Source organism: Saccopteryx bilineata, chromosome 4 (genome assembly GCF_036850765.1).
Source record: "Saccopteryx bilineata isolate mSacBil1 chromosome 4, mSacBil1_pri_phased_curated, whole genome shotgun sequence".
Lineage (NCBI taxonomy): Eukaryota > Metazoa > Chordata > Mammalia > Chiroptera > Emballonuridae > Saccopteryx > Saccopteryx bilineata.
In genome coordinates this window covers 148,180,397-148,194,400 of record NC_089493.1, presented here as the reverse complement: position 1 = coordinate 148,194,400, position 14,004 = coordinate 148,180,397, and the positions used below count along the sequence as shown (strand labels likewise).

Here is a 14,004-nt window from a genome sequence, read left to right as displayed (position 1 = left end):
AGCGAATCAGAAAAAAACAAGAACTGCAGGATTCCATACATTGGTGGGACATGAAAGTGAGACTAAGAGACATGGACAGGAGTGTGGTGGTTACGGGGGGTGGGGGGAGGGAAGGAGGGGGGGAAGGGGGAGGGGTACAAAGAAAACTGGATAGAGGGTGACGGAGGACGATCTCTCTTTGGGTGATGGGTATGCAACAGAACTAAATGACAAAATAACCTGAAAATGTTTTCTTTGAATATATGTACCCTGATTTATTGATGTCACCCCATTTAAATAAAAATTTATTTATAAAAAAAAAAAAGAACTCTGAGAGATAAAGAACTCTGAGAGATAAATTTCTGTAATTTATAAGCCACCAGTATGCTGTATTCTTTTACAGCAACCCAAACAGAATAAAACAATGGCAAATGAACATGAGGGATCCTTCTGTAAGTGAAGGAAATGTTCTAAAACTACACTGTGGTGTGACTGGCACACTTTATAAATTAACACAGACATTAAGAGTTATTTTAATAGTATTCCATGTGTTCAAAAAGTTAAGTAGATAAATGGAAAGTTTAGAAGACCAAAAACAATCAAACTTCTAGAGGTGAAAACAAAAATGTCCGAAATGAAAAATAAACTGAATGAGATTAGGGGCAGATTAGACAGTACAGAAGAAATGATGAGTGAACTTGAAAACAAAGTGATAGAAATTATCCAAAATAAAACACACAGACAAAAGAAGACTTTGAGGGTGGGGAATGAATATAGCACACAGTGTATTTGTAATTATTGTAGTCCCCAAAGGAGAGAAAAGCAGAGGAACAGGATAATATTTGGAGATATAATGGCCACACATTTTCTATATTTCATACAAAAGTTAAACCTACACATATAAAGCTCAATGAACTGTAAGCCAACACTCACACACAAACTACATGAAGGCATGTTATAATCTAATTGCTTAAAATCCAGTGATAAAGTGAAATCTTAAAAACAGACTGGGAAAAAGAACAAATTATATAGAGAAACAAAAATAATAACAGATTTCTCAAAGGAAACAATGCAAATGAGAAGACAGTCAAGCAGTATCTTTAAGGTACTAAAAGGAACAAATTAGTCAACCTAGAATTCTATGTCCAACAAAATAGCTTTTAAAATGAAAGATTAAATAAGGACTTTTTAGATACACAAAAGCTGAAAGAATTCATCAACAGCAGATTGACACTATAGGAAATGTTAAAACAAGTTCTTAAGACAGGAAAATGATACCACCCAAACACATTAATCTAATCCAGGGGTCCCCAAACTTTTTACACAGGGAGCCAGTTCACTTCCCTCAGACCATTGGAGGGCCACCACACACAGTGCTCCTCTCACTGACCACCAATGAAAGAGTTGCCCCTCCCAGAAGTGTGGTGGTGGGGCCAGATAAATGGCCTCAGGGAGCCGAATGCAGCCCGCAGGCCGTAGTTTGGGGACGCCTGACAAATGAAAGAAGCGCCTGGCCTGTGGTGGCGCAGTGGATAAACCTTCAGCCTGGAATGCCAAGGTTGCCGGTTCAAAACCCTGGGCTTCCCTGGTTAAGGCACATACCGCAAGCAAGCAATGAAGAACTAGCCTGAAACAACTATGAGTTGTTACTTCCCATTCCATGCTCCCCTTTCTCTCTTGTCTCTGTAAAATCAATAAAGTATTTAAAAAAAAAGAAAGAAAGAAGGACATGGCAACTGCATACATAAATAGATAAGATTTTCTCTTAAAACTTATTAAAAGCTAACTGACTGCTTAAACAAAAACATAACAAGTTAGTAAATATATCAGAAGGCTTTATAACATAGGTAAAAGTCAAATGTATGATAATAGAACTAAAGCTGAGAGGGAAGAAATAAAAAGATACTACTATTAGATTCTTACATAACATGTGAAGTGAGATATTATCAGTAGAAGGTACACAGAAAAGTTAAAATGTATACTATACATCCTAGTGCAACCAGTAAAATAAAAGTTATAGCTAATAAGCCAACAAAGGAAACAAATGGAATCATAAAAATATTCAATTAACTGAAAACAAGGCAGAAAAAGAGGTAAAAAGGAATAAAGAACAAAAGAGGAAAAAGAGAAACCAGATAAGATGATTGACTTCAACCTAGCCACATCAACAGTCATATTACATGTAAATGGTCTAAGCATCCCAACTGAAAAGCAGGTTTTGTAAGAGAGGTAGGAAAAGACCCAACTGTATGTTGCCTACAAGAAATGCACTTCAAATATAAGACAAAAATAGGTTAAAAGTGAATTTTGTCTTTATTTATAAAACACTCTCTTAGGATTACTATCAGGAATAAACAAAATAATGCAGCTTAGCCTCACCAGGCGATGGCGCAGTGGATAGAGCGTTGGACTGGGATGTGGAGGACCCAGGTTCGAGACCCCGAGGTTGCCAGCTTGAGCACGGGCTCATCTGGCTTGAGCAAAAAGCTCACCAGCTTGGACCCAAGGTCGCTGAGTCGAGCAAGGGGTTACTCAGTCTGCTGAAGGCCCTCGTTCAAGGCACATATGAGAACGCAATCAATGAACAACTACGGTGTCGCAATGAAAAACTGATGATTGATGCTCCTCATCTCTCTCTGTTCCTGTCTGTCTGTCCCTATCTATCCCTCTCTCTGACTCTCTCTCTCTCTCTCTGTCCCTGTAAAAAATAAATAAATAAATAATGCAGCTTAAGCACTGCATATAGAGTAAGTACTCATTAGTGTTAACAAATACTATTACTGCCTTTATTATAGTGCATTATAATCATCAGCCTATCTCCACTACTCTACATTCAGCTATTTAAGAGAAGACTCCACAGTCATAAGAATGCCTCCAGCACTAGAGCCTTAGGCCAGTGTCTGAAGCACAGCAAGGTTTGATGATGTTAAATGAACTGAGGAAAGGCACCATGATTACCTGTGACTCCCAAAGTTCTGGCCCATAGCAGACATTAGATGTTATAAACCAGGTTATTAAAGGTGAGAACATGGGAGTAGGCATGGATCAAACCTAAGACTGAAGAAATAACAATAGCAAAAAAATAATAATAATGGGGAAAGGACACAATTTGGATAGAATAATGATAAACAAGAACACCAAGAGAGAAGAGAAAGGTGTTGCTAACAGAAGACACACAAAAGAAAAAAATTAAAGGGTAGTATCAGGCCCTTGATTATGTTAATAAAACATAAAAAAAGAGCCTGATCAGGAAGGAGTTGGCTCAATGGATAGTGTTGGCCTGGGATGCTGAGTGCAGGCTCATCCGGCTTAAGCATGGGCTCACCAGTTTGAGCACAGGGTTACTGGTTTGAGCCCAAAGTCACTGGCTTGAGCAAGGGGTCATTGGCTCTGCTGGAGATTCCATCCTGTCCACCCCTGGCAAGGCACATATGAGAAAGCAATCAATGAATAACTAAGGTGCAGCAACTATGAGTTGATGCTTCTCATCTTTCTCCCTTCCTGCCTGCTGTCTGTCTGTCTCACTAAAAAACATAAAAAGGGAATGAGAGGAATAAAAAAAATTATTTTGCAATGAAGTGCAAAGTTAGTTACTGGATTTCCAAGGAAAATAACCCAAAAAGGGGGAAAATCTGCATGTATAAAATAAAATTCACAGCAAGAATACCTACAATTGTGAAAAGTCTAAAACCATCTAAAAAGTATAGGCAAATAGTTTTTTAATAATTTGTGGAAACTAAGTGAAAATAAAAACTTTAAATGTTGTATATCTCTTTCTTCTAAAGAGATACAACTTTAAATGTTGTATATCTCTTTCTTCTAAAGAGATGACTTTTTAGTTAAAAAGTCACTAAATTATGGTCAAATACTAAATTTCCTGAATGAGCACTGCTATTAGAACTATAAGCCCTAGCCAGTTGGCTCAGTAGTAGAGCACTGGCCTGCCATGTGGATGTCCCGGGTCTGATTCCTGGTCAGGGCATACAGGAGAGGCACCCATCTGCTTCTCCCCACCTCCTCCTCTTGCTTCTCTTTCTCTTTCTTTCTCTCTCTTCCTCTCTCTTTCTCTCTCTGTCCCCCCCCCTTCCCCTCCTGCAGCCATGGCACTCTAATTAGAGTGAGCTGGCCCCCAGTACTGAGGAAGAGTCCATAGCCTCCTATGGAAGGGAGAGAGATGAGAAGCATCAATTTTTCATTGTGGTTCCTTAGTTGTTCATTGATTGCTTTCTCATATGTGGCTTGACAGGTGGGCTACAGCAGAGCGAATGACCCATTGCTTAAGCCAGTGACCGTAGGCTCAAATCAGTGACCTTGGGCTTCAAGCTAGTGACCACGGGGTCATGTCTGTTTCCATACTCAAGGAAGTGACCCCGCGCTCAAGCTGGTGAGCCCGTACTCAAGTCAGATGAGCGCGAGCTCAAGCCGACGACCTTGGCTTGAAACCCAGGTTTCAAACCTGGGTCCTCTGAGTCCCAATCCAACACTCTATCCACTGCGCAACCACCTGGTCAAGCCTCTCACTGAATCAAAAAAAATAATAATAATTAAAGGTTTGAGTTCCTTGCATTTGATCAAAGCAAATTCAATCAATGCAAGATTTCTTTCTGTTCTCTATTAAAAAAAATAATTTTTAAATCTAAAAGTTAGTAAATGATTATACATTGAAATATTAACAGTAAGAGTAATTCATTTGAATAGTTTAGAGTTGTATTTTTTTAACTAGATATCTTATTTTAAAGTCCTTTAATATTTTTCCCCTTTTCTCTCATATTCTCTTATTTTCTCAGGATCCATTCACTTGAAATTTATCCATTCATAAAAACAAAAGAAAAAGAAACAAAGTATAAAGAAATGAAAAGTGAGAACATACCTGAAGTCTGGCTAGTTGTGCAGTACGGGCTACTATTTTGTTGTACGGCTCAACAATTTTTGCTTTCATCCTAAAGGAAAGAACAACGAAAGAAGTGATAATAAAATCATTTTTCAAAATATCAACAGACGATAATCCTTCCATTTCATTTATTTACAAAATGAACAACAGTACCTATCAACAGCTCCCTGTAACGCCCCAATTCTTGTCTGCATCATCTGAAGGACACCTAGGAAAATACAACAGGTTGCTTTACAAATTTACAAGGGCACAAATTAGATAAAAAGTTTATTTAAAAGAAAAATTATATATATATAGATGTATAAAGAAATTTTCAAGTTGTTCTGCCACCATTGTAACCTAAGCAACCAATACCTTTTACCTGCACCACTATTTATTAACACAGAGTTATAAAGCTATTGTAAATCGTAACCTGATGTCTTTTTCCATGCAAACAACTGTAAACTTACTTTTCCCCACTCTGTATGCTTTCATATGGCTCAGTCCCAAAACATCTTATCTGGCTCTATGGATTCCCATTTTCTGCTAGTCATTGACCTTAAACCTCCAAGAATAAACTACTGTAAGGCCAGTAGCTGCAGCCATCATCATAGCCACATGGCCCATGCAGGTTTCCATTTGATTCAGACAGATGGTAATGAAACAACGAAGCCAAAAACTGATGGGCCATTAGCTTTAATCCTAGCTTGCACCCAGCGGGCAAGAAATACATACAGTGGGAAAACACTTCCCTTTCCATTCAGGGCTGCCAAAGCCACTGACTCATCCAAGTTTTTCTACAATCAAAGGTTTGTACCTCACCAGCCTTATTCACCTGTTCCCCATCTACTACTTCTCTCTACACAAACTGGCTTCTCCTTCAGCACTCGCCATCTTGGCTGCTTCTCCTCTTCTCCACATGGCCTTTCTCTGCTCTCCTCCAGCATGGGCTCCTCTGCCCCATTTTATAGTGTAGAAATCAAAACCTTTAATCCAATATTCAAACAAGGAAGTCTCTGATACAAAGTCACTTATCTGAGGCATAATGGGATTCCTCATGAGAGTGCACCACCCCACATCATGCAACAGTCAAGGGTGTGGGAAAGGCTTGGTCTTAAAACTAAGCCTTAGGCTATAAGGATCCTGCCTGCTTACAGCCTGTTCCCCCACATCCAATGCAAACTATAAGTGAGCAAACATATATATTTACAAACTTATTTGACCAACATTCCACCCCTTTTGCTCACTTCACAATCTAAAGCACAGGTATTCCTGCAAAAGGATATTAGGCACATTACACAAATTACAACATGACAAATCATACAATTTCAACTATTACAAAGATACATTTCACCAGTCTCTGAGCACTTTGCCCAAAGCACAAAATGTCCTCAGCCTTCTTTCTAGCCATGGGAAAAGCTTCCCAAGGCAGGGAGAGGGCGTCTAGCAAAGCCACACCCCACCCTCACCAGGGTATTTCATATTGTCCAAAATCCGTAAGTCCATCCAACAAAGGAGCCAGTGCCACTCAGGTCAAAGTCCAGGAATCAGTCTATGCACATGGGGCATCAGCCACCCCCCTCATCCCTGCCGTCCTGGCAGGTCTTACATTGTCCCAAAGAGGAGCACGTGGCAATGGCAGTCAGCATTTCCATCTCTGCTCCGGAGATCATGATGGCATCCACCCCTATGTCCCCAAATTGCAGACCTACCAGGGGCCGTAGTAGGTACTCCTTGCTGCTGGGCTCTCACCTTCTGGAGACTGTGGATTGCAACTCCTGCCTGATTCTCCTTATCCTCCAAAGAGGAACTGAAAACAGCTCCCGCTGCTGGGTTTAAGCCCCAGCCCCCCGCCGACTTCTGCACTACGGGCCTTGCAGCTCCAGCTCCGGCCTCAGCCCCAGCCTCCCGCCGCTGCTGGCTCTCCACAACGTCCAGGGCAAGCTGCAACTCACGAACCTGTGATTCCTTCTCCAGCGGCTGCTCCATTTACAAGCGAATCTCATGAACAAGGTCGGCCTCCTCCAGTGCTTGCTCGAGCTCCAGGGTTGGCATCTCTTTCTCCCACGTTTGCTCCAGCTCTTTCCACTGCTCAGTTTGCAGATCCCAAGCAGCCTCTTCCACAGAGCTCTTGGTTTCCTCACTCATGGCTGTAAAAGTCAGCCAGCCTACAGCCCCAAAAAGGACAGCCATGGGGAACCATAACAGCAGCCAGTCCTCTACTCCACCATTTAAAGGTGGTGGTGACTCCATACCAATCTGTATCGAATCCTGCCACAGACTACGACAAATGTAAGGCCAGTAGCCGCAGCCACCATCACAGCCGCCTGGCCCATGCAGGTTCGCATTTGATTCGGACAGACGCGGTAATGAAACAATGAAGCCAAGAACTGGTGGGCCATTAGCTTTAATCCTAGCTTGCACCCAGCAGGCAAGAAATACATACAGTGGTAAAACACTTCCCTTTCCATTCAGAGCTCCCAAAGCCACTGACTTATCCGAGTTTTCCTACAATCAAAGGTTTGTACCTCACCAGCCTTATTCACCTCTGTTCCCCATCTCCTTCTCTCTACACAAACTGCACAAACTGGCTTCTCCTTCAGCACTCGCCATCTTGGCTGCTTCTCCTCTCCTCCTTGTGGCCTTTCTCTGCTCTCCTACAGCATGGGCTCCTCTGCCCTATTTTATAGTGTAGAAATCAAAACCTTTAATCCACTATACAAACAAGGAAGTCTCTGATACAAAGTCACTTATCTGAGACATAATGGGATTCCTCATGAGAGTGCACCACCCCCTATCATGCAACAATCAAAGGTGTGGGGAAAAGCTTAGTCTTAAAACTAAGCCTTAGGCTATAAGGACGGTGCCTGCTTACAGCCTGTCCCCCACACCCAATGCAAACTATAAGCGAGCAAACATATATATCATATTTACAAACTTATTTGACCAACAACTACATCACTTGTTATCATAACTTCTGTACATATTATTCTCTCCACAAGGCAATCTCAGTAGGTTTTTTTATACATACTCCATCAAAACAGGTCTTATGAAGGTAACAAGAAATCTCCCAACATGCCAAATTTGATTGTCAGTTCTGTCCTTATCTTATTTGAACTCTGAAACATTTTTTCCTCTGGGCATCTGAGTCATCACACCCCCTGGATTTTCTCCTATTACATACATCATTTCTTCCTACTTTTCTTCTATTAGATCTCTACAAGCTAGATTATTCCAAAATTTGATGCTCAGCCATCTTCTGTTCTCTACCTACAATCTCTCTTTGGGATTCCATTCAATCCCAAGGTTTTAAATACTATCTGTTCAATAAAATATTCATTTTATACATACATACATCTGCTTATATATTTATACATACACATGTACATATATCTGAATAATTTTATCTGTCTATGTACATGCACATGTATGCACACAAATTTTTAGTCCTGAGCTCTCTTATTTCAAATTTAAGACATCCAAGATAACTTCTGCTCCACCTCAGACCCATCAAAATCATTGTCTTCTCCAGCCTAACCCATCTCAGTTACTCAAATCATCATCTATCCGATTTTCCAAACTAAAATCTTAGGAAACCCTCCTGGTGACTTTTTCCCTCAGCCCTTTATCTCTCATCAACAAATCCCATCACTTTCTATCACATCCATTTCTCTCTCTCTCTTTAGATCAGGGGTACCCAAACTGCGGCCCCTTGAGGCCATTTATCCGGCCCCCCGCCGCACTTCCGGAAGGGGCACCTCTTTCATTGGTGCTCAGTGAGAGGAGCACATTGACCATCTCATTAGCCAAAAGCAGGCCTTTAGTTCCCATTGAAATACTGGTCAGTTTGTTGATTTAAATTTACTTGTTCTTTATTTTAATTATTGTATTTGTTCCCATTTTGTTTTCTTACTTTAAAATAAGATATGTGCACCTGGCCGGTTGGCTCAGCGGTAGAGCGTCGGCCTGGCGTGCGGGGGACCCGGGTACGATTCCCGGCCAGGGCACATAGGAGAAGCGCCCATTTGCTTCTCCACTCCCCCCCTTCCTTCCTCTCTGTCTCTCTCTTCCCCTCCCGCAGCCAAGGCTCCACTGGAGCAAAGATGGCCCGGGCGCTGGGGATGGCTCCTTGGCCTCTGCCCCAGGCGCTAGAGTGGCTCTGGTCACGGCAGAGCTATGCCCCGGAGGGGCAGAGCATCGCCCCCTGGTGGGCAGAGCCTCACCCCTGGTGGGCGTGCTGGGTGGATCCCAGTTGGGCGCATGCAGGAGTCTGTCTGACTGTCTCTCCCCGTTTCCAGCTTCAGAAAAATACAAAAAAATAAAATAAAATATGTGCAGTGTGCATAGGGATTTGTTCATAGTTTTTTTTATAGTCCGGCCCTCCAATGGTCTGAGGGACAGTGAACTGGCTCCCTGTGTAAAAAGTTTGGGGACCCCTGCTTTAGATCCACCACTCTAATCAACTTCCACTGTGCTAATAACTTCTACATTGATACCAACAACTCTACTTTTGCCTTCCTATGGAACTACAAAATAAAACTTTTAAGATCAGTAATCTTATAACATAAGACACCTAAATAAAATCCTCCAATGGTTTACCGTTACATTTAAACAAAAATCAAAATTCCTTTCCAAGAACTTCGTCTACATACCTTTCCCTTTCACTAAACTCCAGTCACACCGGACTTCTTTTGTACCCTTCAACTTGCCAAACTAATAACTGCCTTCCCATTTATTGCTCCCTCTGCTTTACCCCAGATCTTGTGGTAGTTCTTTCTCATCATTCAGATTTCCACTCAAATGTCATCTTTCCAAAACAGCCTTCCCTGACCATCCTAACTAGTAAAGGACTACCCTTCCACCACTCATCTTCTTTTTTATTTTCTTTGTAGGATTTACAAATATCTGAAGTTTCCTATTTCTACATTTTTTTGGTCTACTTCCCCACATGATACATAAGTTTCATAAGAACAGTGACTTATCTATTATTCACAGTGTCCTGATACCTAACAAGTGCCCAATTACTATCTGATTGAGTGAACAGATGAATGAGGATATTGCTTCTTTTTATAAAATAGGGAGTCTATCTATTATTAAGCTGCCTGGAACCTAGCAAATCCTCAGTTAATATATAAATGAATGAAAGAACAAAAAATAAATAGGCAGCAACTTTTAATAGGCTTGATAAATATGGCTCCACACTACTTATATGGCAAAATTTTAAATACACTGCTCACCAAAATTAGGGGATCAGGGAACATGCAGATACTCCAGAACTTTCAGCCTTTTGTACAGTGCGTTTTCACCTACGAAGTAAGTTTGTTTTGTATCTCATTTGCATAATTGAACAACTTTGACTTGTTTGCTTTTCTGATGTTCTTGTTTAAAAAAAATCAAATGCTTCCTTTTTTTATCGTTTCATATTCATTTTGAAATATCCCCTAATTTTTATGAGCAGTATATATAGCAGGGGTCCCCAAACTACGGCCCGCGGGCCGCATGCGGCCCCCTGAGGCCATTTATCCGGCCCCCCGCTGCACTTCCAGAAGGGGCACCTCTTTCATTGGTGGTCAGTGAGAGGAGAATAATTCCCCTTGAAATACTGGTCAGTTTGTTGATTTAAATTTACTTGTTCTTTATTTTAAATATTGTATTTGTTCCTGTTTTGTTTATTTTACTTTAAAATAAGATATGTGGCCCTGGCCGGTTGGCTCAGCAGTAGAGCGTCGGCCTAGCGTGCGGAGGACCCGGGTTCAATTCTCGGCCAGGGCACATAGGAGAAGCGCCCATTTGCTTCTCCACCCCTCCGCCGCGCCTTCCTCTCTGTCTCTCTCTTCCCCTCCCGCAGCCAGGGCTCCATTGGAGCAAAGATGGCCTGGGCGCTGGGGATGGCTCTGTGGCCTCTGCCCCAGGCGCTAGAGTGGCTCTGGTCGCAACATGGCGACACCCAGGAGGGTCGCAACATGGCGACGCCCAGGATGGGCAGAGCATCGCCCCCTGGTGGACAGAGCGTCGCCCCTGGTGGGCGTGCCGGGTGGATCCCGGTCGGGCGCATGCGGGAGTCTGTCTGACTGTCTCTCCCTGTTTCTAGCTTCAGAAAAATGCAAAAAAATAAAAAATAAAATAAGATATGTGCAGTGTGCATAGAGATTTGTTCATAGTTGGTTTTTTTGGGTTTTTTTTTTTCATTTTTCTGAAGCTGGAAACAGGGAGAGACAGTCAGACAGACTCCCGCATGCACCGGACTGGGATCCACCCGGCACGCCCACCATGGGGCGATGCTCTGCCCATCCTGGGTGTCGCCATGTTGTGACCAGAGCCACTCTAGTGCCTGAGGCAGAGGCCACAGAGCCATCCCCAGCGCCCAGGCCATCTTTGCTCCAATGGAGCCTTGGCTGCGGGAGGGGAAGAGAGAGACAGACAGGAAAGCGCGGCGGAAGGGTGGAGAAGCAAATGGGCGCTTCTCCTGTGTGCCCTGGCCGGGAATTGAACCCGGGTCCTCCGCACGCTAGGCTGACGCTCTACCGCTGAGCCAACCGGCCAGGGCCTTAGTTTTTTTTTTATAGTCTGGCCCTCCAACGGTCTGAGGGACAGTGAACTGGCCCCCTGTGTAAAAAGTTTGGGGACCCCTGATATATAGTATATAAAGCAGATGAAGTAGAAGTTGGGATAATATTCCTTTTCAAATATCTATCATACTTTTCAGCACCACATAATAATTTTCCAAAAGGGATTAGAAATACACATCATGCTAAAATGAATCCTAACCAATTCACACTTTGACTTTTTATGTTCAATAATATGGAGAATGTTCTTAGACTATCACAGTAATTCAAAGAAGCTAGCCTTTGTACTGTATATAATTATCCAATTAATAGTTCTTCTAAGTCAGGCCAACAGTATATTTTAAATATTGTAATCAGTAGAAAAGCACTCTGGGAAAAACAAGCACTCTAAACATATGTAAGAAAACTACAATAAGAAGTTTTTCTATTGTGATGATCCATGTATATGTGTATACATGCATATATTATATATACACTCAAAATCGATGTCTATCATGCCATCCTTATGGATTTTTACAAATGAAAAAAACATTTATTATTTGTTTTTTAAAAATTACCATTAAAACAGAATATTATTTTGCTACCAGAAACACATAAAAAAATATTTAGATTAAACAAACATAATTCGTTTCCAGTAATAAATCAGTACTTAGAGCCTCTTAATTTTCCCAAGAACATAGTCTGATACACATCCTCAATATTAAAATAGCAGTCAAACTATTATTTCTGAAAATAATAAGTTTTTCATCGAGATGTTTTACAAACAGTGTACATGCCGAGAATAATCCCTTTGAGTTCATAAGAAACACTAGGGAACACATTAAAAAATATTGTATCACAAAAAGCAATATCCCTCCTCCTTAAGAAGTTAATCAACACAGAAAAAGATCACTTAGCTTTCTTTTGAAGCGCAATGATTAATAATAGTAATCACGGCCCTGGCCGGTTGGCTCAGTGGTACAGCGTCGGCCTGGCGTGCAGAAGTCCCGGGTTCGATTCCCAGCCAGGGCACACAGGAGAAGCGCCCATCTGCTTCTCCACCCCTCCCCCTCTCCTTCCTCTCTGTCTCTCTCTTCCCCTCCCGCAGCGAGGCTCCATTGGAGCAAAGATGGCCCGGGCGCTGGGGATGGCTCCATGGCCTCTGCCCCAGGCACTAGAGTGGCTCTGGTTGCAGCAGAGCAACCCCCTGAGGGGCAGAGCATTGCCCCCTGGTGGGCAGAGCATCGCCCCCTGGTGGGCGTGCTGGGTGGATCCCAGTCGGGCACATGCGGGAGTCTGTCTGACTGTCTCTCCCCGTTTCCAGCTTCAGGAAAATACAAAAAAAAAAAATAGTAATCACAACACAAGTAATAATGTAAAACACAATATTAACATTTCATATTTATGATATAGTTTAATCAAAAGGAAAAAAGTCATGAAAGCCAAAAATGAGGACTCATAAAAATAAAAATCCAATGTATTATTGTTGTACTATACTTTCATTGAAAAGCATTTCAAAGAAAGACAAAAATAAGGAAAAATTCAAGCTTACTTCCACTACTACAAACTATGGTGTTGCTGATGTCTTAGTTCTAATTAACAGTTATAGAAGCACTAAGTATGTGCCAGGAATTGTGCTAAGGACTTTGCTAATTCATTTAATCCTCACAGTAACACTATATTGGTAGATATTAATACTCCTCTCCTTTACAGAGAAAACTGAGGCACAGAAACATTAAGTAATTTGTCCAAAGTCAGACATCTATTAAGTGGCAAAGCAAGGATCTGAACACAGATAGTTTAGCTCAAGGGAGAGCAGAGTTTTATTAAACATCTGCTGGAATATAACTGCACACATTCATTTACATATTTTCTGGCTGCTTTCATTCTGCAATGGCAGCTTAGTACTTGCAACAGAGACAATGTAGCCTGCAAGGTCTAAATTATTAACTATCAGACTCTCAACAGAAAAAGTCTGCCAATCCCTGATAAAACTCTATATAATCTGTAATAGTACATGGAAAGATACCTTCCAAAGACTCAATCCCAGTTGCTTGTGCCAGTAAATCTTCATGTCTTGCAACCACCTAAAAATCAAAAGTGAATAATCAGCATGTGCTCTAAGTATAAGATATTTTTCTTTGTAACCACAATGTACAACTGAAGGTCTCTCTCCACACAGGAAGGGGGCAAATACTAACATTTTATATGTATATGTATGCATATATATGTATATGTGTATATATGCATATATATGTGTGTATATGCATATATATTTATATATACATATATATGTATGTTACAGAGGTGTATTTGAGATGAGTTATTAGCAGAAACACAAACACACTTATAGTTCAACAGAAAGCCAAAAAAAAAGAAAAAGAAAAAAACAGCCTTTTCGAAAATGAACCCTTTGCTTTCCTAATGGGATGTGCAGGTGGAGTTGTGTCAAAGCAGCTAATTCTTGCCATTGCTATCATATGCTTTCCTTTAAAGAATGTTTTCAAACAGTAGATTCTCTTAGTTCTCGAATTTAAGTCAGCATCGTTAATCTGTCCACATTCCAATCCGGACAGATGAAGAAGAGTCAGTGCCCAGCTTCCTGAACTC

The 14,004-nt window shown here is 41.4% G+C and overlaps 1 protein-coding gene across 2 annotated transcripts in view; it reads right to left on the bottom strand.

Moving 5' to 3' along the window:
- The window catches only part of COG5 (component of oligomeric golgi complex 5), a 484,934-nt gene that overhangs the window by 451,389 nt on the left and 19,541 nt on the right, over positions 1-14,004 (bottom strand). For both annotated transcript variants that reach the window (XM_066272211.1, XM_066272212.1), the window contains exons 3-5: positions 13,424-13,481; positions 5,024-5,078; positions 4,850-4,919 (exon numbers count right to left, since the gene is read on the bottom strand). In XM_066272211.1, the coding sequence (XP_066128308.1) occupies positions 4,850-4,919; positions 5,024-5,078; positions 13,424-13,481 (183 nt within the window). The remainder of the gene's footprint in view (positions 1-4,849; positions 4,920-5,023; positions 5,079-13,423; positions 13,482-14,004) is intronic.